Raw genomic sequence first — 26,147 nt, 5'->3', positions numbered from 1 at the left:
CATCTAGATTTCATAGGAACAAAAATACATCAGAGGCGTTCCTAGTGCGTTGCCGGTCTTTTAGAAGTTAAGAATTTAAGAGTTGTTGATGAATCAAGGATTAAGAAGATTGGGAAGGGTGGTAATTGGGTCTCTGGTAACCTCACTCACACAACCAAACACAATGCAAGCGTTGTTTCACGTCAGTTTTCTGTAAGGCCGTGGTATCACTCCGGTCGAGCCGGCCCTTTCGTGCCGAAGCATGTCTCTCCCACTTTTTAATCCTCAAATATGTAACTGTTATACAAATATTTTTACATACAGAGTTTAGAAGTCGTAAATATTTACTATAAAATACACCAACCATTAGGTTCGTGAGTGTGTCGCATAAAACCCATAGTTTATAGCGCTGTCTGGTGCTCCCATTTTTATTGCAATGTATATTTATTTCACATGTCATCTGTGACGATTAGTGACTGATCTATGTGTTTTGAAAGCCAGTGTTAGTATTTTTACATATACATACATAGTTACTTTAACTGATGCATATGTCTATCCCATGGGGGATGGGGGTACCACGAAACAGTAGAAAATCCTAGTGTGGGGCAACGTTTTTTGTTTTTATATTTTAAATAAAAAGAAAATCGCACTGATATTGTAATGTGAAAGTTTGTTTAGATGTGTGTCCGTCAATCACGCTTACTGAAAGGATTTTAATGTTTGGTATACAGACAGGGTTTGAGCTGACTAGTGTGATATGATACCATATTTTTATCCCACAGGAACGCGGATGAAGCCGCTGGCAGAAGCTAGTACATAAAAATAAAATGTATGTATGAGTTCATCGTTTCGTATCTTCAGAATCACTTGAAAACGTCTTTCAATAAAATCGAACATTTTCTTCAAAGAAACGTAAAATCGTTTATGTGAAAATAGTTTAGGAAAGAGCCATTAATTTGGGTGTGATTTTATTGTTTTTGGCACCGACTCCGAATATTGTTTCACACATAATAAAATACTTCCCCGGGTAGCGATATTTTAGACCCGACACACCCCTAGACCCACACTAGCCAATATTTTTACAGCGACTCGCCAGTGTGTGGAGAACTGAATATTATAATTTCGTTTGTATAAGGCCCTACTTTAGTGGAGTATCGTTTAAGGAGTGACTAAAATAATTCTCTTTTGAGTATCATTTATTTAAGCTTTTTCGCTTTTGTATATTTTACGGAATCTTAAAGTCTACTGATATTTTTTTCAACCACATTCACATCCCTAAGAACTTAGTAACTTATATCAGGTCTAACTGCCGCATACTGATATTTAATGTTTACTTAAACTATTCCTTAGTAACAATTTTGTATAGAAAATAATTACTAGGGACTGGGTTAAGTAACTATTAAATGACTTACGTGATTAACTATTAAATGATGACGTTAACTTTCTTTCCATTTTTAGTAAATCAAAATACGTATTAAAACTGGTATTGTCAAAAAATACTCTCAAATCAAGAAATAAACTTGAATAACAGCAATGTAACTCATAATATTTTCGCTGAAACTAACCGAAATCTCATCAAGCATTCCGCTGTCCATATCGCGTGACAAAAAACAACGGCCAAGCTAAAACAACAACGTGGGGCATTAAACGCGAAGTATGCGAGTATTTGACATGAAATTTGAATAATCCGGCCAACCCTAGCTGATGCCTTGCGTAACAACCCTATCAAGTTACATTACCGTGACCGGGCAGTGACGTCACATTTTGCGCGGTTAACACCCTGTGTCTAGAATGCTGGTCAGCGCGCTAATTAACTAATGAGCTGTCAAATTGTGCACGGTTGTGTCAGTAGTAGATGTATCTGGTATCATAGTGTATGCAGTGAGTGAATAATTAGTTGCACTAAATGATGGACCTAAGTCTAAATCCCCATAGGATATAATTACTTACCTTATTCGAGTAGTGCTTTTCAAGATTTTAATAGGAGTTAGACAAACTTCTTTACCAGTGAAACTTCACATAATATATACATAGTGTTGAAAAAATCGTGAGAAATAAATCATATCATACATCAACGTGAGTATAAGTGGCCACTGCTGACCAAAGGCCTTTTCTCGCACGGAGAAGTTTTGAGCATTAATCACCAAGCATGATCGATGCGGGTTTTATTGGTTTCCTCACGGTGTTTGTTGGTAGGTTTCGAATCCGCACTCTCAGACGTGAGAAGAGGACGTCAAAAACCTCTGGGCCACACTGAGAGATTTAATATAGAGGTAAAAATCCTAATAACAAGTACGTGCCTTATAATTGATCGATAGTTTTATCCTGTTAATACTTTTCATGAGATTAAATAGAATAACCTTCTGGAAACTAAGTCCACCTATGAATAATAAAGTTTATGATTGGTATTGAAAAGGGTTTATCCTAATCCTAAACAATAAGGTTTCGCTGAGCCTCTACCGTTCCGTAAATAGAAATAGACACTAATCACTTAAATCATAAAGGATAATTTCCGATCACTTTTCACTTATTATGTAATGAGTCCAATATAATACGAGATGATCTTATAACCGTGTGAAAAGCACGAATGCGGACTCAGTAAAAAAAACAAAACACTTTTCCTGACTCGTGAATTGGAAGACACCTACTCCCTTCTTGGTGGGAAAATCATCAATGACTTGCCCCGGATCGACGTACAAAATGTCAGACTCTTGCTGACCCACCCCGTTCTTACACCTGCCTTTAAACTCCGGTAGGCAGTCCGCAGCTCTGGATCAACACCATTTCCTCTATATTTATTATACTCTTTGGACACCTCTTTCTTGGCAATCGCTTTAGAGAACACACGAGCAGATGAGCCAGTTAAAAAAGACTATGATACCTTTTTTGGTATGTAGTCTAAATAGTGTGATCACCGGGTCCTCCAGAGCTGCTCCGGAGCCCCCACGGTGCAACGCCTGTTACGGCACATTTCTAAGAAAACCTCAATACACAGATTGTTCTGAAGAAATAGCATATTTTCTACATCTAATTTTATGTTACCAACTCCTGTAACATATTGTTCAACCTAAATCACGAACCGACGACTACATATTATCAGAAACACATAAATTACAGCCTATCATATTCAAACCATATTTTATTGTACACTGTTTATTTATTTCGGATTTTCTCTTTTTTCTTTCTCGACTATAATAGAATTGCTTTATTGTTTTAGATCATGACTGATGTTCACAAGGTACTAGGTACGATTAGTTCAGTAGTAACTGGTTTTTTTTTGGAAAAGTTTTTTTCTTGTATCGTAGTTGAGGGGTATTAAATACTTTACAAACCTTAGTGTTCCACAGTCTCATTGGTACCCTTAGCATGAGTTTGCTTTGATTGGCCGGCTCAAATTAACTAACCAATTAGAGCGCCGAACGCGCTCTCGTTTTGATTACTTTAAACGTAAAGCAAACTTATACTAAGGGTACAGAAATATCAGCACCACTGATAAAAATCCCCTAAGTAATGACTTCCAAAACGACCATCTATATTCACTTGAAAGCTAGTGGTTTTCTAAGACGTCCATATTTTTTTTGCTTTAAACATCTATCTCGTTCCACATCTAGTGGTTTCCTATGACGTCATTCATCAATATCATTTCTTTTTTGCTTTTAACCTCTATCTCGTTCCACAGTCTAATTTGTAGCAAATCAATACGCAATCAACTAACATACATAAAAAAAACTTTATAAATTATATCTTAGTAGGTATTCTGCAGACAAGGCTGAAAACCACAGGAGGTTAACGAGATCCCCTCTATATTTATACCTAGTGAGACAATTCAATTGATTTACTATTCTGGACCACATTTCTATAACAAATAAAATAAGTAATTTTCTACTATTTCAACCAATTTGTACTCGTATTACGAAATAATGTCTCGAAATATCTATCTCATTTGGTATTTGGGATTACTTTTAGGAATAGGTATCAATCATATGATTATGATTGTTAACATAATGATCACATTCATGTAACATTACGCCTGAAATTCTGCAAAGCGAGATGTAAACAGCTAATCTTAGTAGAGTTAACTTAAGTTTCTAATGATTGAGCCCGGTATCAAACTCTCTCCGTTGATGAATGAAACTCCGTTCATGTATTAATGATTCTAATATGAAACTTTTAACTCATTTTGGAAACCGAAGACCACAATGTACTCACCTGTTTTAAAGATTAGCGACGCAGAATACTTGTAGCATTAAAGGATACGCTTTTGTAGAAGATAAAATAGCATACATCATCATCAAGCTGTTCTCGTCCACTGTAGGTGCTGCTCATAGGCCTCTCCAATGGCATGCCTCTAAGCTCAATCTTCAGCTTTTCACAACCAACCTCTACCAGCCACCTTACGTATACATACAGTACAAATAAATGAACTCAACTAAAACTCACTGACAGGGTAACTCTGAATAAAGAATGAAAGAAAGCACAAGTCTTATAATCAATAAAACTGTTGTATAACCAAGTTTATATAATTATGGAGCTAATAATAGTGAAGACTACGTTATTCTACTTCAATTTATCGACCCAAGTGTAGTAGTTTCTAGAAAATAGACTATAAATAATATAATTTATTTATACGTCGTCGTCTAGTAAAGGATACACGACATAAAAGACTGTGCACACTATACAAATTATGATAGTTCTATTCCACTCCTTTTGGGAGATGGCGGGACGAACTCGACATCTATGACAAGGATTGACCGCAAAAACCTTTCACAGAGAGGAGTTGAAGGAGAGTAGGGAGGCCTTTGCCCTGCAGTGGGACCTTCATGGCTGAAAAAAAACTATACTACTAATGGTTTTATTCGTGGCCGTAGTAGCTCAGAGGTTTAAGACGCTCGTTTGTCATGTATGAGTGAGTTCCAAACCTACCAACCGCAAGCACTAATGTGACCTTTCCAAGTTATATGTACTTTTTAAGATTATTTAGACACCACTGACAAGCCGTGAAAGAAAAATCGCGATAAAACTTGATATTAAACAAAACAAACCTTCATACAGCACAATCAAACAACTAATAAACTGATAATTCATCAAAATATTTAAATGGAATTCTGTAGTATTACCACCGGATTAAGGTTCTAAATGGATTAGCTGGTTGTCATCAATTGACCGATTTGCATCGCGTATAAGCGTGTGACGTAGGTGGCAGCGCGCGATGATCTGATTAGATCAGCTATCGAGAAATTAGCAGATAATACAAACATATTAGGTGCTGATATCTTGTTATTTGATTATGAACACTTTATACGATGACCTTTGATTGCTCAAAAATCGACTGACTAAATTAAGATTTAAGACTTTTTTTCGTTTTATAGGATTCACATAATTGTGTATGTGGCAGGTTGAGCTTATCACCATACACCAAGTTCGAAAATCTTGGTCTAGTGATATTACCATTCGTTGATAAATTGCATTGTCTGAAACATACACTAGTACACCTCTATAGGTGCATCCTTTCGAAGAATATACTTCGGGAGGTTAGAAGACTACCTAGCGGGTTTGCCGAGATTCCGGCTCGAAAAGCATAAGTAGGAACGAGGTGGATGTTAGTCAATAAAAGTCTGACACTTTCTTTCGCCTCACCCAAGCTGGAAAAATCATTGGATGATGTTCACCCCTTAAAAAGGGTTGATGATTTATTAAACCTCTATTTTGACCCACTTTAAATGTCCATAATACTTCAAACAAAATAAACATAGATCAAGTTCTTGTATGCAAGAACAAATTTCCTCTTTCAGTAAAAAATCTCTGATAGCAGGGCTCACTTAATCCATAATGTGATTCAGTATATCGGACCAACCGGACCGAGTGGTCCCGAGGGCATCGTTACGGCAACTTTTGACTCGAAGTAAGGATCAGGACATAAATGGTTGGATTAGCTTACACGTGTTGCAAGTGATCGGTTATGTATTTTATTGAGTGCTTGTAGTAATTGGTTCTTGTTGGTGTGTTAATTTGATAGTAGCTTTAGTGGGGGTATATGATTGGAGGAATAAAATATGCAATTTTATTTGTAACTGGCTGACCCGGCAGACTTCGTACCGCTTCAATGGCGTGATTTTTTTATATTCTCACCTTTTAAAAAGTTTGCCAAATCGGTCTAGTCGTTCTCGAATTTTAGCGAGACTAACAAACAGCAATTTATTTTGTATGGATGGATAGATTATTTGTGTACGCTCAAGCGTAACAATCTACAGTTATTAGTTGTACTGAAAATCATAATGAAAGGCAAGTTTATTGTCAAACAGAGTATAATTGCGGATATCTCCATAGTACTACAGACACTTAGATAGTGGCTATTAACACATTGAACGTCGTGGTGGTCACCGGTGACCGTCGTTAGCGGAGGATTTGCCTTCAACAGTTTTCTATTGGTAGTCAAAGACTTAAAGAACTCGGAAATTGATTCATAAACCCACGATAGGTATTACCAAACCTGACTCTGTTTACATAAATTCAATGTAAAAAACAAACATCAAAGGAAATCCTCGGCTGTTTCCTTAAGTTAGCGTAAATATTTTTATCGGGGCAGCAAATAGAATATCTGATATAAAACCGAGACTGCCTACTAATCTGATTAGATCTAGTAAACAAGAGACGCGAAATTAGGTCAAATTTCATGTCGAGAAAGTCACTTTAGTCCGACGACGCGTTCTTAAAAGCCTACGTCACTGTGACTAGGGTAGTAGATATATTTTTAGTTGGTGGATGTAGCATATTTTTATAACGTTAATTAATTAAATATGAATGTTCAAAATGTACGTCTATAATGATTTGATTACCATAAGACTGGGTTTCAAAATGCTATACAAGATTAATTATTATAATGTTATCGGCTTACGCACGTAACTATTTGACGAAGAACTCGACTAGTTTCAAGCCATGCTAGAGGGTCATATTAATGAGCAGCATTCCGCGACACACGATACGGCGATTGTCGCGATGCTACGCCTTTATAACGATTATTAGCGTGGCTTAAAACTAGTCTAGTTCCTCTTCAAACAGTTACGTAAGCCGATAACACAATAATTAATGTAGTAGATTGGTATCATGTTAGGGAAAGTTATAATAAAATATACTTATATAGAACACTTTATTACACTTAAATAGACAGCATACTATAATAAATCAACATACTACAAAATTCAATTACATTATAATAACACTGTAACAAAGCACACAGCTGCCACAAAAACATTGGAAATAATAAAAAAGCCCTTCAAAGCGAGGTGGCAAAACAATTGAACGTACAACAAAAAATAATGAATTGCCATACAATAGTACGCATTACCATCCGACTCGGTATAAAGTCAACGAATAACCCCCAAATATTTTCTTTGTAGCAATCCGGGGAATGGTTTATTTAGATTAGCGTCGCGTCAACTACCTCTCTATATTCATGATGTGCCTTCACAGGCACTTTTCTCTGTGCAGATAACTTAGGAGCCTCAAACTCGGAAATACATAACTCCAGTACAGACCCCAAGCAATCATCCCAACGCTTTGATGTCGAGCATTCATGCGTCTCAATGTGATAGAGTATAAACATGCCAGTAAGTATAGGTAAAGAATAAAATGAAATTCGTTCCCGATCTACGGCCTTAAAAGTCTGTATAAGAAACTACCTAACTAATGCTTCAATTGCGAAATATGCTCACAAAGGAATTTCGAAATAGAACTCTTATAGTAGAGGAGAAACTATTGAATTTTAGATTCTTGTGAATTGAATGAATTGAAATTTGTTTCAAATTAAATATTGAAATAGTTAATGAGTTGGGTTATTTTATAAGTGCTCCGTTTTATTTACATTTAATATAATTATATGAGGATTATTTTGCAATAAAGTAAAATGTACGGTTAAAATACTACGGTTATCACCATATAGTATTTCTGATATTTAAAACGACACAGGATTGTTGAAAATGTGATACAAAAAGCAATTTTATTTACCATACCCGAGAATTGTATTAAAATAAAACGTTTATCGAAAAACACTACGATAAAACTTCAAATAAAATCAATATAAAAACCGCAGTCAATTTCTGTATTAATTCTCTTTTACAATTTTGGTTGTAAAAAAGATTTGAGTTAAAAGCGTTTGTATGTATTTATTTTGCACACCAACATGTTGAAAACTGCATAAAAATTCAATTGATTTACGAAACATTTTTTAACATGAAACTGTTTTAAAAATGTAGTTAAAATACATTATAAATATGTCAATTGATTAAAAGGAAGACTTTAACACCACAATAAGATCAAAGTTTTATCAAAGATTCACATATTTGAGACTAAAAATGTCAGCAACGCTTGAAATCACAATGATTGAACCGTACAAAGATGATAAGATCAATTTTTCTATAAAATGGCCCTCAAAACAACAGTCTAATAATACCGTCATTGTTTGAACAAGAGTCAATTACGGAGTTTTGTCTTGCTAAGTGAAATTGGACTTAACTGACATTGTTTTCTCGAAACAGGGATTAATACTGTCGTCGCATTTCAGAAATCTCGTTACAACTTACTCAATGAGCCCCTTAAGGCAATTCTGAGACATTCGTAGCATTTTCTTGGGACAACTAAGGGCAGGGGATGAGTAGTTCCGGAGCTGCGGACCATCTAACGGGTTTACCGGGGCTCCGGCTCGAAGGGCAGGAGTAGGAACGGGATGGTTTTTAGTCAGTAAGAGTCTGACACTCCCTCTCGCCTCGCCCAAGGCGGGAGAAGTCATCGGATGATTTTCCATCCTAAAAAAAAAAAAAAAAAAAAGGGGATGAGTAGTGGTCTTTAAAATGGAGAACAAACTTTGGGATTACTCAAAATATAGAAAAAACATTGTCAATTTTGAAAGTGCAAAGAATTTGTGACACCTTTATTTTTAGACATTTTATGAGAGCTTGAATATTCACACAACGTTGAAGATATTATATTTACTTTAGTCACTATGTTACCAGTCTCCCTAGACAAATGGCATTTAAACTGTAGTTGAATGAGGGAAAAGAAAGGTCATTGTGTGGGATTGACTCTGATATTCGACATTGTATATTCAAAACTTAAATACATACGCCTCATGTACATTGACTTTTCAACTAATATTTAAATGCTATTTGACTTTAAGAGTCGGTCAAATACAAACTGGTCACGGTGAATGTGAATTATAAAACAATTACTCACAGCACATATTAAAACGTATCTCAAGAAAAAATCATCAAAAATAATAATCTAGGTACTTACCTTGTACCTTACTAATATTATAAATGCGAAAGTTTGTGTGTATGTTTGTTACTCAATCACATCAAAACGGCTGAAGGAATCGGAATAAAATCGAGCTTTTTATCCCCCGGAAACGCGGGCAAAACTGCGGACGGAAGCTAGTATAATATATTAACTTACCTTCTGCAAATAAACGCGTTAAAACAAACCCACAATTTAGAGAAAGACCTTTCATACGATGTTACAATGGCGTATCCATCAGTTTTTACGTTCACATGAGAAGGCCGTAAGTAATATTGTTGTGGTGATAAATTGGTACGACATGAGTGTAATTTGGCTTCTATAAGCGAAGCCCAGGTGCGAACGGGAAATTTAGATTATCTTACATAAGCCATGTTTGATGAGGAAACCAGTCAGTATGAATCAATCTTCCCTCGTAATAATTTCGCAATTTTCTCATGTAATTTTATACGGGCCTCCGTTTTATTTTCTAGGTTAGTCCATTGAGTTGTTGAGGGGTATTATTTGGGTGTTTTGAATGATTACACTAGCTGATGTTAATATGAAACTAGTTTAGAAATTGATCACAACATACTCACTGATGTCTGACTACAAAAGACCCCTATGTAATTAATGTTTGAGTCTTCCACATATATTAACTACCTCGTTGCTCAAATGGCTCACCACCTATTACATGGGACTATAACATAAATCGTGAAAAATAATAGGTGTACATTTTATAGCGGTTACGTGCCGTATTGTGCACCTCTGATACCCCTCGGGGATAAAAGGCGTGACACTGAATATATATCTGCCACATATGTAGATGCAAAAACCATGTTAACATAGAATTCTGAATAAAAACAAAAGCCCCAATAAATACATTACAAAACATAGCTAATATAACAATAGAAGGCAATTGTAAACTTTGCGTAGGCCCAATCATCGCACGCCTTGAATGCCAATGAATTTTAACGAGCACCGAACAATTTGAAGATAGTAACTCCGTAATTAATTGTCGGAATGGTGCTCTATATAGGCTCGGTTGTTTGTTTGTCACGAATATAACTAACGTCTTTATTATGGTGTTCTATTACCCCAATTGTGTAGTTGTGGTAAAATATAGTAGTTGGTTTTAATTGTAGGGTGAGTCGGCCTTGAACTGTGGTAGACTTGAACTAGTAAAATGGCTATGAAAAGTTGAATATTGTTGTATGAAGAAGTTTAGTTCGTAATTACAGATTGTCAAGTATGTTAACGAATTAATAAGAGGCATTTAGATTCACAGTTATTTATTAACGCCAATATAACTATGGACTCCAAAAACCAAGGTGATTATAGCCCCAACCAAGAAAACGCACATCCATTACGTCATCAAGGCAGTTGTTTATTCAGCAAGAGAAGACATATCAGTAGAGCAATTCCAGCTAACGTCAAGGCTACGCCATTAATATCACTCGGTACGCCGTTTATATGGATTACGTTGATGTTTTTGGGACCAATTCCTTTATATGTGACGGCTTTCTCTAAGGTTAAGGTAATCCGTTGATTAAATCGGGTAAATGCTGGCGTCCTTTTATGAATGGCTAGTCGGAATTAGAGATGTGACAACATGTTTGTTTCTGGTCCGAAAGAGTTATTCAGGGTTAATGTATTCACTGCTTTTGGAATGAAGTGCGGATATGTATGATGTGTTTGTTCTGATTGCCGATTTGTCCGCAAAATGGCGGACTCTCATTTTTGAAGGTATCATATTTGATATCATATTATGATATTCTTGTTATAAAATATATTGATGTTGTCATGGGCACAAGATCATAAAAAAGAAACCACACCGATGTTGTCAGCTCAATTGCACCCAAATTCAAATACATAAACCTCGAAATCTGTTCCCGAAAACGAAACCATTGTTGGTAACAGAACAGCCATTTTCATTGTACGACTCAGTCAATAGAAGAGCAATAATAAAACTAGAAAAATGAAGGGGTTTCCAATAAAGTGCTGGCAAATAGTGGACGAAGGCAAATGTTGGTTCAGCGATGCCCGGGGCTTAATCAAACTGGGAGGTAAATAACAAATAACGAGGGAATTGACGCCTCTTCCGCTAACATTGGGGATACAACAAGGGGTATGAATGTGAGCTGTAATCTAGGAAACTTGGAGCTGCCTGGTGTAGTCCAGATTTGACTACGGTGCCGTTATTGCTCTTTTTAGAGCAAATATTCTTTTGATATTCGTTCATATTGAAATATTATATACTATATGCTATCTGTTTTTTTTTTTACTCTTAATTTGGGTCTGGTTTTATCTTATTGAATTCCGTCTACTTTTTTAACTGCCTCGTAGGTCGCGTGGTTGTAAGTATGATTCGATCAAGGGGTCTTGGGTTCAATTTCCGGGTCGGGCAAAGTATTACTGGGCATTTTTCGGTTTTTCGAAAATTTCTAAGTAGTAGCATGAAGTCTGGAATTGTCCCCTGTACATAGCAATAGGCTCATCCATATAACATGGGACTTATAACACAAAATAAATGGGACATAACATAGGACTAATAATCGTGACATTGCTGTTTTTAACCCATAATCCAATATCCAATATTTTTTAAAACGTAATCAATAACTTAGCTTACACCGCATCGTAACAACAAAAAGGACAGCACAATTGATTCAAATAGAACTTACGTGACTTAGTAACAAAACAGTCACACAGTGCTAAAGGAAAAGTGTTTCCCAATGTCCTCTTTTTAAAAACATGTTAGCACATTGCCTAAGGGTATAAAGATCGGGTAGGAAATCCGACCCCCTTTTGGCCAGTCCATCCCACCCCCAGAAACATCCCTATTCCGTGGTAAATGTCATTTAGTAAATCTATATCGAGTAAACAAATAACAGCCTCCGGCTTTCTGATATGTTCGGCCGTCCAAAAAGGAACTACATAGTTCTTTTTTTATTATGTCGACATTGGTTAGAGAAATAACTTGTTTTTGTCATGTTCGTGTACTAATTGTTTTATCAACTCCGTTGTCATTTGTGGGCGGAAAAGAAGCTACGTGACGTCTTTTATTCCCGTAGGAATAGGCAGAGGGGCACACTATGGCACGTAATGCCACTGTACAATGTACTTTTCACCATTTGTTTTATAAGTCCCATGTAATAGGAGATGAGCCTATTGCCATATACTGGGCACAATTCCAGACTACTGACCAATTTTCTCTGAAAATCCGATAAAAGCCCAGTGATACTTTGCCCGACCTGGGAAAAAACTATTTTTCCCGTGGGTGTCAAACACTTTTAAGAACTTATTATTTTATCATCTTGTTATACATTGTTCGAGAAGCCAATTTTTTACAAACACGTTTTGTATAACAATGCGAATTACATAAGGCTGCATTTGTAGCTTCTGCTCATATACTTGTAGGTATGTAGCTACCTATATCAGCATTTCTACATCACTAATAATAGCGTTTTAGATCGAAAAAGTTAAACTAAATTAAGTTTACTTAACTTTTCACTCCAATGTTAAAATATTTAATAAAATTAAATCGTCAACTTGATTATTTTAGACCAAAACTTTGAGTTTAACAGGAATTTTAGCCAAGAGTTGGGGAATTCGATGCTTTGTTTAATTTTGTCAAATGGTTTCTTTAACTGAAATAAAAGTTAGATTAACTTTAATAAGCAGTGAACTTTTCGAAAATTCACTTAAACATTACGAAAATAAGTTTTATTTTCTTTTGAAACTGCATTTATTGTAAGTAAGAGAGTGACAGAGAGATATTCAAATAATTATCGATCAATTGTTGGTTGGTGATTGATGGTGACAATTTATAATTTCTAAACAACTTTCACGTTCCATTCCTGTTAAAGATTATTTAATAATCGTTATAAAAATAATATTTCGTATCTTATTCTGGAATTTAAGAACCTAGGCTTGTGCATGTACATGTACTTAGGCTATAGTGAGAAGTAATTGTAGTATACAGTACATCTGTCTTTGCTTTCGAAGAGGTAGGTGTGGTGACAGCGTTTGACAAGCATTTCCAAGTAATTTCAAACCTGGTTTAGTTACGAATTTAAATGCAAAGCGACAGTCTAGTGGTTGCCTTCACAATCCACTAGGGACGACATTCAGACATTCCTAATTATATTCATAGTCTGAATTTAAGGACTTGTTTCACAATGACTACGGGGTACTACGTCCGAATGGCCCAAATCGAATGGCCCACTAAAGGAAAAAAAAAGGAAAACAAAGGAGTAGTTAAAATAAATGAAAAATTATTAGAAATTACATTCGCAAACATTATATTAACATAAAAAAAATATATTATTAATATTTTTAATATATTGATATACAATTGTGAGGAGGTCTCTCCGTCTCGGGTTTGCTTATCTGTCCAGTCAATAATTCGTTTATATTTAGTAGTCTGTATTTTCCAATACCTTTCTAAAGTTTCAGGCTTCCTTTTTGAAATTTGTATACCATTAGGTTTTCTTATCTAATTTAAATAATATTTGATATCATTAAAGTTGACCAATATTTGGTTTGACTTTTATATATTTTCTAATTCTATTGTTCCATGACTCTACAATGTTATTTGTTTTATGGTATTCATTATGTACACCAGATATTTGACTTCACATTATAAACATAAACAAATATTTTTGAGGGATAATAACGTCAGCTCCTTTTCTAAAGCAAAGTTTCTTAGCGCCAATTGAGCTATTTCGCTTTTGGTACAGATTTTTGTTTACATTTTCAAACTTTGGTAAATGGACTCCTTTTAGAGCAAGTATTTGCATATGTTCATTAAATAGTTTAGGAACCGGAATACATACATCGTGGCGAACAGCGTTTATACATTTTTTTTTGTATACTACCAAAATACACCGACCGTACCCAAATATACATTGCACCCGAATGTACATTATGTAGTTCCTCATTTGTTTTCCTTTTTTTTTTCCTTTAGTGGGCCATTCGGACGTAGCTGATTTTTGTTTACGTCCGAATGGCCCATGGGCCATTCGATTTGGGCCATTCGGACGTAGTACCCCTACGTAGCCGCTATGTATGAGATAATTTGAAGTAATAATGTAATTTGTATGCACTATCTGAAAGAAAGAAAGAAATAAAAACAGTTTATTTGCACCGTTACAAAAGTAATTAACATAAAATAATTGATCAAAAATAAAATATCTGTCACATAAGTTTATCGGGCACTTATATGAAGGTGGTGAAACATGTTAATCTAGAAACTACTGGCATTTGTATGGACATTGCAGTAATTATAATTATTAACTTACTCATGTCAAATAGAAAATCAGACAGATATGGTTTTACTTACCTATATTTTTGTCTATCAATTTATTAGTTTTCAAAGCTACGAGCTTGATTTATAAATAACATTTCTAAGGTACTAACAATGAATGAGCAGTAAGCACCATAAAGACTATCTAATATTATACTCACGAACAGTAATCAGTGAAAAGAATGCAAAGGCATAATCTTATGTAAACATGTATGTATTTCAATACATAAGGTAAACTTTAAAAAACTAACAGAAGAGCTCTCCTAACTAAAAACGTACAAAACAAACAATGAAACAGACCGGCACTGCTAAATAAATCTCTCTAAACGCTGCTATTTACGTAAACCCCGAAGTTACGTCACCGCAAGTCGTGCATTATTCAAGAAAATGCTTTATTATAATCCGGGTAAGGACCAAAATGCTACGACCTCTTTCCAAGTCTCCAAGGTCAAAGTGAACAGGCTTAATTGGAATGTAGGCCTCCCATAATAATTCCCTTTGATTCGTTTTTTGCGCTAAAACTCTTAGAGGAATGACGAATGACCCTTTGAATTGAAATTAAGATGGAGGAATAAAAGCTTCGGTGTCGTCAATCGGTAAGCATTTTTTGGAGTAATCGAGTTTCAGGTTTTCAATTCGTTGAGTGAATTTTAATACTTTCTTTTATGAAAAATTTACATTAAAACATCGTAAGGTGCTTAGGTAAGAGTTGTAATGATTTTACTTTTGGAATATTTTTGTTTTACTTCCATTATAATAGAAGGTGAGTTACCAGTTTTGGATCATCAACATTTTTTTATGGTATAAGCCGGTAGACAGCCTAATAGATTACCTGATGGTAAGCAATCGCCGCCACCCATGTACACCCGAAACACCAGAGGCGTTACAAGTGCGTTGCCGGCCTTTTGGGGTTAGGAATTTAAGGGTTTTTGGGAAACTAGGGTTTGGGGAGATTGGAAGGGGGTAATTGGACCTCCGGTAACCTTACACATACAACACAACAAAACACAACGCAAGCGTTGTTTCACGTCGCTTTTCTGTGAGGCTGTGGCCATCATTTTAATTTATTTCTGAAAAACAAAATGTAAATCTGTAACAAATACCCAAACGAAATCATAGCCTTCAGGAATAATAATTAAGGCAAAGCAAAAAAGTAAACAAAAATGTATAATTAAGGGTTTAGATACTCGTATCCTTTACATGTATGTATCAAATATCACTTTTTCAATTATTGTAATTAAAATTTACCAGTTACGACATGTTATCATCATCATGAACTGCCCATGATAACTCACTGGACAATGAGCCTTCTACATAAGAATATTTTCATACTTTCCACGCGCAAAATTAGAGACTGCAATTTAAAAGATTTAAGCTTATCAGAGAGCGACACTGTCGGGTATTTGTCATTTATGCAGTCTTTTTCACCTACCGAAAGAGCCTGTCATAAGTGGGTGGGCGGGTGGTCATAAGTTCCACTATACTGTGAAAACGGAGATCGGCACGACGACGACGACCCGCGGGCGCTGAATAAGAGTCCTGTTATGACTTGAAACCGATAGAGCTTTTCTCAATCATATTACGTAATAAGCCGTTATTTTCAATTTATTTAGTTTGTCTCACAATAGTTATTATATTTTTCTATAGTATTGTAAATCTCTTAATAAAAATTACCTTGTATTACTTCACCTTGTTAAAACATAATGATAACTTACACAGGTCTTTGAAAAATATTTCTTTGTAAGCTTAAGAGAGTATGAATACATTACTTAGTATGCCTTGTAAGGCATATCGTCTTGAATGAAACTTTATTTAACGAGAGCTTAGAGACACCCTCTGAGAATATAAATAGAGTTTTAAAACACTAGAGATGATTTCAAATAGAAAGATACTTGAAAGTTTTATATTAGTCATATTTGTATGATATGAAAATGAATTTCGTTTTTCAATTAAATTTATTTATTATTAAGAGTCTATTCATTTTTTAAGGGGCAAATCCATCCAATCGCTTTCCTGCTTTGAGCGAGGCGAGAGGGAGTTTCAAACTCTTACTTACTAAAAACCGCCCCATTCCTACTCCTGGAGTCGGCTCCAAAAGCAAGAGTAGGAACGTAACGTAACGTAGTTTACATAAGTAGCCCGTTAGGGCCTAGCGGAAACATTGCGCTGCGGGTCAGAAAATTCGAATTTAGGGACGTTTCAAACAATCACAGCCATAATAATCGACCTCATAAATAAATAAAAAGATCAATAGAATAATCCATTCCATTAAGATTTACAATATCTAATATTCCATTTCAATACACCACCAATCAACATTAGACTTTAATGGTATTTACCCAGAAACTATTTCAGTTTGATTTGTGGCTATTATACAGTTCCTGATACAGCCATTTTGCTGTCAAAAGTAATGATGGTATTGATTTGATTTATTCCGAATGGTTATATCTTTCCAATCAAACAACCCATATTTAATACTTTATGTACTGAAATTATATTATTATTGTTGTATGAGATTGAAATAGAACCATTATACATCTGACTAATCATAAAGAAAACGTAAGACTTAATATTTAAATCTAGTCTAATAAATAAAATTGAAATGTCTGTTTGTAATATTGAAATAACTGCTTTACACTATATGCATATGAATATACAATACGATACACAATACACACCAAAATAATATTTTTTAAATGTTTGTACTGGTGAATCTCTGAAACGGCTAAAATTTTTTTTTTGGCTATTTTTGTTCTGGAAAATTTCTGAATTGGTTAGACAGATTTTATCTTGACTGGTATTGGCAGAGTAGCTAATGTACTAAGGAGAACATTAGGCTACTTTTATTCATCACTAAGTATGTAATCCACGCGAGCAAAGCCGTTGGCATCAGCTCTATGTTCTCAATTTAATTTATTTCTTGACTAAAATTACCTAGTTGCGTAATGGTGGCAGAGTAAAATAGGTACATTTGTTACCATTCCTACTCTTCATTTAGGTGTAGTAAATGGTCTGTCTACATTTTATTTTCCAAACTTTCATTAATTTATAATAGAGTACCTTATTCCAGCAACTCAGTCCGCGTACCCACGTGATAAAAAGTAACCTATCATACAAGTCAGCTCCAGCTCCGTATACGAAATTTTATCAAAATCTGTTTAATAATTACAGCGTGATTCAAACAAACTTTCACATTTATAATATTAGTGTGATCAGTGCAGGTATTTCAGAACAATATCATCAGTATTTCAGCTATCTATCTACGTAGATTTAGATGAATTCATGGTATTCACACAATAGTGACAATGAACAAACAAAACAACCAGCATGGCATTGTTTGATTGATCAACACAGAGATTTGGTACAATAGAATCGGTTTAGTCAAATTGGCTAGAATAATTAGTCACTGTCCTATCTACTTACCTATGTATATTGGTACATAACATCCTAGGATTATTATAATAATCTTAGTGGAAGTAATAAAATGTCTTTTAATCTCTGAAGGGGTATGCAGAGGTACACATATGCGATGTAACAGCCTGTTCTCTCCAGTTATGTGTGAAGACCATGCTTCGGCAGAAACTGGCGGGTCGACTAAGAGTAATACCAAAACCAACTCGAAACAAGACTTGCATTGTGTTTCACCGTGTGAATGAGATTATTAAAGGTCTAATCTTCCTCCCCCCCCCCATACTCAACCCCAATCCAAACCAAAAGATCGATAAAATATACATCCAGAGACGGAAACCTTGTACAAACACCAAATCACATTCTAACCTTTGTCATCAATTTCTGTTATCTTGATCAAATTTAGGAATGAGAATTCACAGCACAAATTTATATCGTACATGAGAATTCACGGTGAATTAAACTTCTACGGACCAAATATTATATGCTTCGCTAAAACCTCCCCGGAGTGTCTCCGTTGCGTACAAGAGCTGATGTATTATCCCACTTTATATTTAGACAAAGAACTTAAGAGGTTTTATTGTAATGCCCTGTTATTTATAGTAGTTAGGTAACAGTGGTAAATTGGGTATTCTAAATTTAGGGTCTGAAAAGATGTCTTTAAAGTGCAACCTGTTTCTTGTTCGAAATTATATTTCTTTAAGCGATAATAGTCAACTTTTGCCCAAAGGCCCTGTCAGATCTATTTCTATGGAAAGTGTCATAACATGTAAAACACCTTTACGAGTAATCTTCATTATCATCGGCCAGAAGGTTTCAAATCCCCCTTTTTCTTCGTTCAGTTGACATCGAGTTCAGTGTCTTATTTGGCTCCTGAAGAATCAACCACACAAATCACTCAGCATTCTTAAAGCATCCACAGACGCAAAGATAATTTTCAACACTTTATACTAATCCACCTAACACAAGACAACACAAATTAATCCGAACACGTACCTAAACGATCCTAATCCACATCATTAACAAACTTTAAAGCGATCCCCTAAATCCACAAGCATTTTCACTGCAACTATTAATACAGTTGTTCATTATACCCATTTGGTGGATTCATCTCGAGGGATAGATTAAAAACTCAAGCGGTAACAATGGCGCTCCATACATATAACTAGGTGTAATAATGGCTTTTATAGCAGAGTCATTAACGGACGTCGTTATTAATAATGACTTTCGGCAATTAATAGAGAATGTGTTAACGTTAATGGTGTGTGTGGATGAATATAAAGGAAAACATTCGTATTTTCTTTAATGTGTATTTGTTTTGTTGGAACTGACTGGAGTTTCTGTAGTCATAATGGTAACTTTCATTGCGAATACCGGACACTATTCTTAGTATGCTTTTCCACCAGAGATGTGATATGTAGCTATACTACGTAATAACTGTGAAACTATATGACTGTATCCACGGATACTAAACTATGAGGTTGTGCAAGGAAGATGATCCCCTAAATCCACAAGCGCAGTTCGAGAATGCGATGAATCACTAGTAGAGAAGTCATCCATAGCACACATCTTTCCATATAAAAACATAGCTTAACTGAGTCCGTTTCCATCAGTGCTAAGTGTACCTATGAATATGATTGGTGGAAGCCAAATGCATCCACAGCAACTAAGCATAGCACATCTCTGGTGGAAAAGCACCCTTACATTCTACCTTTCTAGGAAAAATATTTTAATATATTGGGATGAATGAGGATAGAAAATCCTGTAACTTGACAGACAAGTTTACGAGCATTCGAATGGTCAAACATTCTTAGATGTTACGTAGGTATATCGGAAATCCTCACTAGACGACATCCGTTGAATGGATAAAAATAAGTATAATCGAACAAGAGTTTGTCTGAGAGTAATTAGTCTTCACCTACACTAATCCATTCAAGGATAAACCTTACGTCATTGACTTAAAAACTAATTCCATTAAGAACCAAAAAAAGTGGAATAATCAGTGCTACAGACATTTTCCTATGTCCAATAACGAAGGAAAATATATGAGAGACCCTTCTAATTTCCGTACTGACCTCTTTGGATACAACTATACTTAGGGACCTTCCCTCGCCGGTTTTACGACTCACGATAAAAGATACGACACTTTTTCACAACGAGGCAACAGATGCGTGAAGCCATCCAATATACAATCTCCATGAATGACTTTGACTTTTCTCAAAAGGAAAACTATATGAATAACCCTATGGAGTTAGTTAATTGTTTTTGTTGTAGCGTGAGATTATGATATATGTTTGTGTATTTTTATGACATAAAAGAGATATAAATGATTACTTTAATTTATGTAAGTTTCTGCGATATGGAGTCAATCCTATGTACATTCATCAGGTACAATTTTTAAAGCATAAGCCGGTAAATGAGCGAATGGATCACCTGATGATAAGCAATGGGCGCCACAATTTTAGGCTTCTTACCACTACTAATGATTTCGAAAATCTAAGGATTTTCACTCGAACTCGTAGCCTTTAAAACAAAAGTTCACAAAACTATCGAAACCATTTGCTATATATGGATACACATCGTAGCTCTAGGAATCGAAAGACTTCTACCGCATCGAACAACAAGCGGGCCAAGTGTTGTAGAGTAGCACAAACTTAAAACTTTCAGTAGTAGCACGAATCCTGTATTTTGTTCCTTCATCCTGTATTCCTATAAATTTGAGATGAAGGTAAAGAATTCACACAGACAGAGTTACACTAACAAAATAACTGTAACAAAAGATTATACAACACATAAAATAACAGAATAAATATAACAAATCCATCCCAAAAAGAATTTAAGATATAAATAAGGCTTCATCATTAACAGAAAGTAAATTGCAGAAAAAGAAGAAAGTATCTTGGGATTATACTGAAAGTAAGAGTGACATCATCATGACATTGATCGCTGCTATAAAGAGTAGTATGCAGGAATGACAAATGAATGTAGAGAACGATGTGTGTGAAGGACAACGTGGAATAGATGGAAATAAAAGCAAGTTGATGCTCTGGTAATCATAATTTATCACCTCCGTCTCGCTTGAGTATTTTCCTTAAGATAACGGCTTTAAGATGTACCCATTCAGAATATTTGATAAAGTTTCCAAGGCTAATGGATGTATTGAAATTGTACGGAGTTTTGTTCTTAGTATTGTGATGAAGAAAGCTTTTCTTCTAGTCTTAATAATGAATCCTTTAGTATTTAGACTGTCTTTGGTGATAAATAGTCTAGACTTTGAATACGCAGGTCTAACAATAAATAAAAGTAATCTCTATTGTTGTTTTTTACGGTCTATACATCAAACATTTCCTTTTTCCCAAAGATATTAAATTGTTTTCTATATTGCCATAGTACTACATGTTTGTGGCTTAATTCAAATAGCAAAATGAAAAAAATTACAAACCTATTCTAACTCAACTTGTTAAATGTCAGCAACTCATTTGAAACAAGTTCGCTTTGTGTTTGGTTTGATAAAATCTGAACCAACAGAGGAGCTAATGAAAATACTTTCGAATCAAAATCGGTTTGAAATTACAAAACGTTTATTAATGCGACAGGGATACCTCTAGGGAGTTTGTTGGGACCAAAATTAGCGTGAACGTGCTGAATATAAAATACGGGTCCCAGTATTTATTAATTTCACCATTGTTGTGTTTTAAATACAATGTGCGATATATTTTTTTTTACTTTTTGATAAATTATTAGCATCCGCTGGGTAACAATTGTTTTATTCTGGTCCACTTAATGGTTATAATTATATTCAATCGAAAAAGGCTGCGTAACACACTATGTCATATCTTTTAACGGTCCAATTTGAATTATGTTAATACGTTTATGTCCTAATTATTCAGATAAATTAGTTTAACGTAGCTTTAAATGAAAAGATAATTTATATCACCTTGTGGTTGATCGACCGACCACAAGGTGACCGCAAATCCTAGGACTATTGAAGCTTCTAAATAACTGCTTAGCCAATATGTTAGTTTATTGACAGGTAAGCCTAAATAAGATGAGGGCCAACCAGCTAATCTAGAAGTCATTGGAGGAGGTCAATGTTCTGCAGTGGACGTCTTTAACTGATATAATTAAGCCTGTAAACCGTTTTCCAACATTTTTGTTACTCGTGCAGATATATATTTTTAGTGATACGAGCTTGTAGATTGCAGTTGAGAAATTATGTATGGTAGTCTCGCTATAACAAACCAAAGAGGCAAGTAAACCATTGAAGATAAATTTAGTCTATTTTTTATAAATGATATTCATAAAATAACTAAGTACCTCATATCACATTAAACCATTAAAACCTATGCTGATGAAACTATAAATTATCCACAAATCCACAATAAAACCAGGGCACGCCCCAAATTATATAAATCCCAAGTTTGCTCTCCTTTATAAGGTTGACCTTGAAAAAATGAATGAATTGAAAGCCTTATTTGAATTGGCGTAGCCTCCACAAGGTTGCAAAGGTTAGACCAAGGTACTAAAAGTTCAGGGACCCAGACAAACTGAAGTCTACAACCTTTTTATAAACTGAAACACTCTTTACTTTCTGAAGGGCAGAATTTACACCCTTTTTACGGGTCATTAGACTTGGACTTACGTTTTCATTTATATTTCAGTCTACTTTTAAAGAAAGTGTGCGCTGATAGTGGCATTATTTTTACTCGTGGATATTTTTTTGTTTTGAATTTTAATTATTATGATAAGGGACATTAAAAGTCGTCTTTTTCAGTCATAAAACGAAGTTCATAATCGTAGCAAGTATTTACTAAAGTCTACATAATCTGTAGTAATTTTATCTGTACACTATTGGAATTTGGTGAAAATTAAATAGGACATTTAACTAGTGATAAGTTATACCATCGCGTTAACAATCCCATTGCTGAAGGAAGTCGGTTAACAAACCCATTTTCTTACACGAAGAAGGAATGAGTATTGATTATGACGACCTCGCTAGATGTCCACAATTTCAGATTTAATATAATCTTATTACAATTCCAATTTCTTACGATTTTTCCTCCACCATAATAACGTTGAAGTTGAAGTTTGAGAGGCGAGCACCATAACTCAGCCACTGGCGATAAGTAAATGTTCTAAAAGTGCTCCCCTGTCCAGGTTTTCGAGGTTATTTCGCCTGGTGTTGTAATATTTATAAAGGATGCTGAAAAGTGCGTCCCAAAGGGTCAAACAGAGATGTGCTTACAGAATACTCAGTTTTCGCCAGTTCTTTACATTATTTAGTCCTACATTGTAAAAGTTGCCCCTCAATACATGCATAGGGTAGACGTTACGTTTAGATTTAGTACTGTATTCTATTGATTGTACTGTGTGGGACTTCAAACTAAAGACTTTGCACTGTTTTTCAGCAGCAAACAAGCAGACGGATCACCTGATTATATGCTATCGCCGCTGCCCATGGACACCCGAAACATCAGAGGCGTTACAAGGGCGTCGCCAGCCTTTTGGGGGTTAGAAATTTAAGGGTTGTTAAGGAATCGGAGATTGGGAATTGGGTTTCCAGTAACCTCACCTATACAACGAAACACAATGCAAGCGTCGTTTCACGTCAGTTTTCTGTGAGGCCGTGGTATCAATCCGGTCGAGCCGGCCCATTTGTGCAGAAGCATGGCTCTCACACACCTAAATCGTATCGCATACAAGTTGGCTGTTGTATACGATAACTACATCAGGATGATACGATGAAGAAAATAGGATGTAAAAAAATTAACGCTTTTAATCTTCAAATACTTATTTGCTTCTCGTAACGTACTACTAACTACCTACTTCTACTAAGTACTCTGTTTTAATACTCTTGACAGAGTCGTGATTGCTCAAATAGTATACGAAGGTAGTAGTAACCCTTTTTGCAGAGAAACATAAGACTGTATACATTACGGCAGCATATCAAGTTTCTCAATCCATCAAATTGTTTCATACATTTTGTATTGTATTACAAAAGCAATAGAGAAGAAAATATATTAAACAAGTACATACCGAAGCAGGTCAATAAGAAGACATATGTACAAATTAATGATATAATCTTAATAAGGTGTAAACTAACGTGTCTTAGTTAGCTAACACAAATGTAATTAGTTGATTGATTTCAACACCTCTTGAGTAGTCTTAAGTGCATTGAGTACACAGTCAAGACAATGAATATTTAATGCAGATGTTTGTTGCAGGTTCTACTCTATTAAGATAATATAGAATTGATTTTACCTTAGCTCGTAGTCGAAATAAAACCTTAGAGCTATGCTGTCCTACTAGGGACCCTTCGACTAACGAACCAATTTACTCGTATTTATAAAACAAGCTGACATCAGCATTATTAGTAATAAATCTAGCGATTAGTAACCATACACCGTACCGTCTGGTACTTATTATGGTTTCCCATTACCAGTCTTCGAGCGCATGTCTTCTCCAACAACTTTCTTCAAACCCCACTAACCAATGAATAAAGTGCACAAATCACCAATAAAACCGTTTTACGAGAAACACAGGAGTCATAAAGAACACATACCTAAGTAATTTTATGTAGGTAAGCATAAAACTTAACTAGGTAAGTACATACTCAACTAAATCGATTTCAACAAACTCGACCAACAAAAAGGTTCAACAATAGGGGTTTCTATTGTAATGAAATGAAAGTAAGATCCAATAAAAACCCCCAAAATATAAGTTACATAAAAGGAACTCACCTTTTGAAATTCTCATTTTGAAGACGCTGGCTCACTCCTCACTCAAACGGTCACAAGGATTCCATTATTACGGACTTTATCATTAATCCTACGAGAATTATTTCCAACTATATTACTCTACGAACATTCTACAATCGTTTTTAACGTCACTCATCATGACTAAACTACTCAAACTTAATTAGTGAGAGAAGTAAGTATTTATATCCATAATTACAAACTCCACGGAGTATTTATTCACACAGTATCGCTAATTAGCAAAAGAGAACCCGCTTTTGCGGTAAATGTCAAGAGAGTGCAACTGAAAACAAGGTTGGGGTGCTAGCGCGGGAAAACGTGTCAAGGTTATACTGGCATCTGAATGAGAACGCGAGGGACACTGCAATCAAAACCACCACGCGATCACGTAACCGACCTACACTTACGAACACTATTACTAATTATTTACAACGAAATTCAATAAAAATATCCGTGCAATCAGTCATTTTAAAAATCCAAACACACTAACTTAACCTAAACACACAACACTAGTTTAGTTCTGACGCTGTCAGTCGCGAACGCATCAAAACGTTAAGTTTTAAACCGCGCTGCACCACTTTCAAACTATGGCATTTTATTTTTTTTTAATTCCCGTCCGTGAGATGGTACCGCGCGCGATGCAACATCCCTCCGCCGAGCACCGAATGGACTGGGCCATCCGCCGGCAGAGGCCGCTGCCCGCGAAATTGGCGCAATTTCGACGCATGCGCGGTGCATTTGCGAACCGGCGGGACCCGATGCGACCCGACGCCCCTCGCTTGATAGAAAAATCGAGGACGTAATGTGACGTCAAGCACTCGTACACAATATGGGTTAATCGTACGTAACAAAAACAACATTTGGAGCTGATGATAACTCGGCCTTGCAGCTTCTACCTTGAATTACGTCATCGTGGTATGCGTGAGGTAACATTGTTTTCCGTCCCTGTCTTCGCACCCTTATCATTCTCTCCGGCTGCTTCCATTATTCTTACAAGGAAAAAAGTACAAATCTCTTTCCTTAATCCCGATGGAGGTAGGAGATTGTTTTGAATATTCGACCGCTCTGGTGGGCCCGCTACGGCAAACGAAACTCCATTACGTTTCATGTGGGTTTCCCGGGGATTGGAAGATAGTGCGAAGAGGTGCTTCTGCCTATCAAGATAGCGATTAGGGAGGCGATTAATACTACCCAATCAAATTGAATCTATCGTAAAAAATAAGGTTTTCTTTCCATGATTAGGTTTCAGATATCGAACAGGTTCCAACCCTAAGTAAATTCAAGATAATTTTCCTCATAGCCCGGGGACAAGTAGCTAAGGGTCGACTTTACTGCAAATAACAATTTCTCTGAATTTATATAACGCTTTCTTTAATTACTTTAAAGGTCAAAGTTACTCAAAAGCGTCACTTAAATAAACTTTTCTCAAAGAA

The 26,147-nt window shown here is 35.5% G+C and overlaps 1 protein-coding gene across 1 annotated transcript in view; it reads right to left on the bottom strand.

The window, feature by feature from the left end:
* LOC118266770 (uncharacterized) overlaps positions 1 to 25,392 on the bottom strand; it is a 150,568-nt gene extending 125,176 nt beyond the window's left edge. Inside the window, exon 1 of the mRNA XM_035580309.2 lies at positions 24,700 to 25,392. Within this exon, the coding sequence (XP_035436202.1) occupies positions 24,700 to 24,715 (16 nt within the window). The 5' untranslated portion in view covers positions 24,716 to 25,392. The remainder of the gene's footprint in view (positions 1 to 24,699) is intronic.
* Between the last annotated feature and the right edge of the window lie 755 nt (positions 25,393 to 26,147).

This window comes from Spodoptera frugiperda, chromosome 23, assembly GCF_023101765.2.
Source record: "Spodoptera frugiperda isolate SF20-4 chromosome 23, AGI-APGP_CSIRO_Sfru_2.0, whole genome shotgun sequence".
In the NCBI taxonomy this organism is placed as follows: Eukaryota; Metazoa; Arthropoda; class Insecta; order Lepidoptera; family Noctuidae; genus Spodoptera; species Spodoptera frugiperda.
Note: the sequence above shows the minus strand (reverse complement) of the source record. Positions and strands in the feature narration are given on the sequence as shown.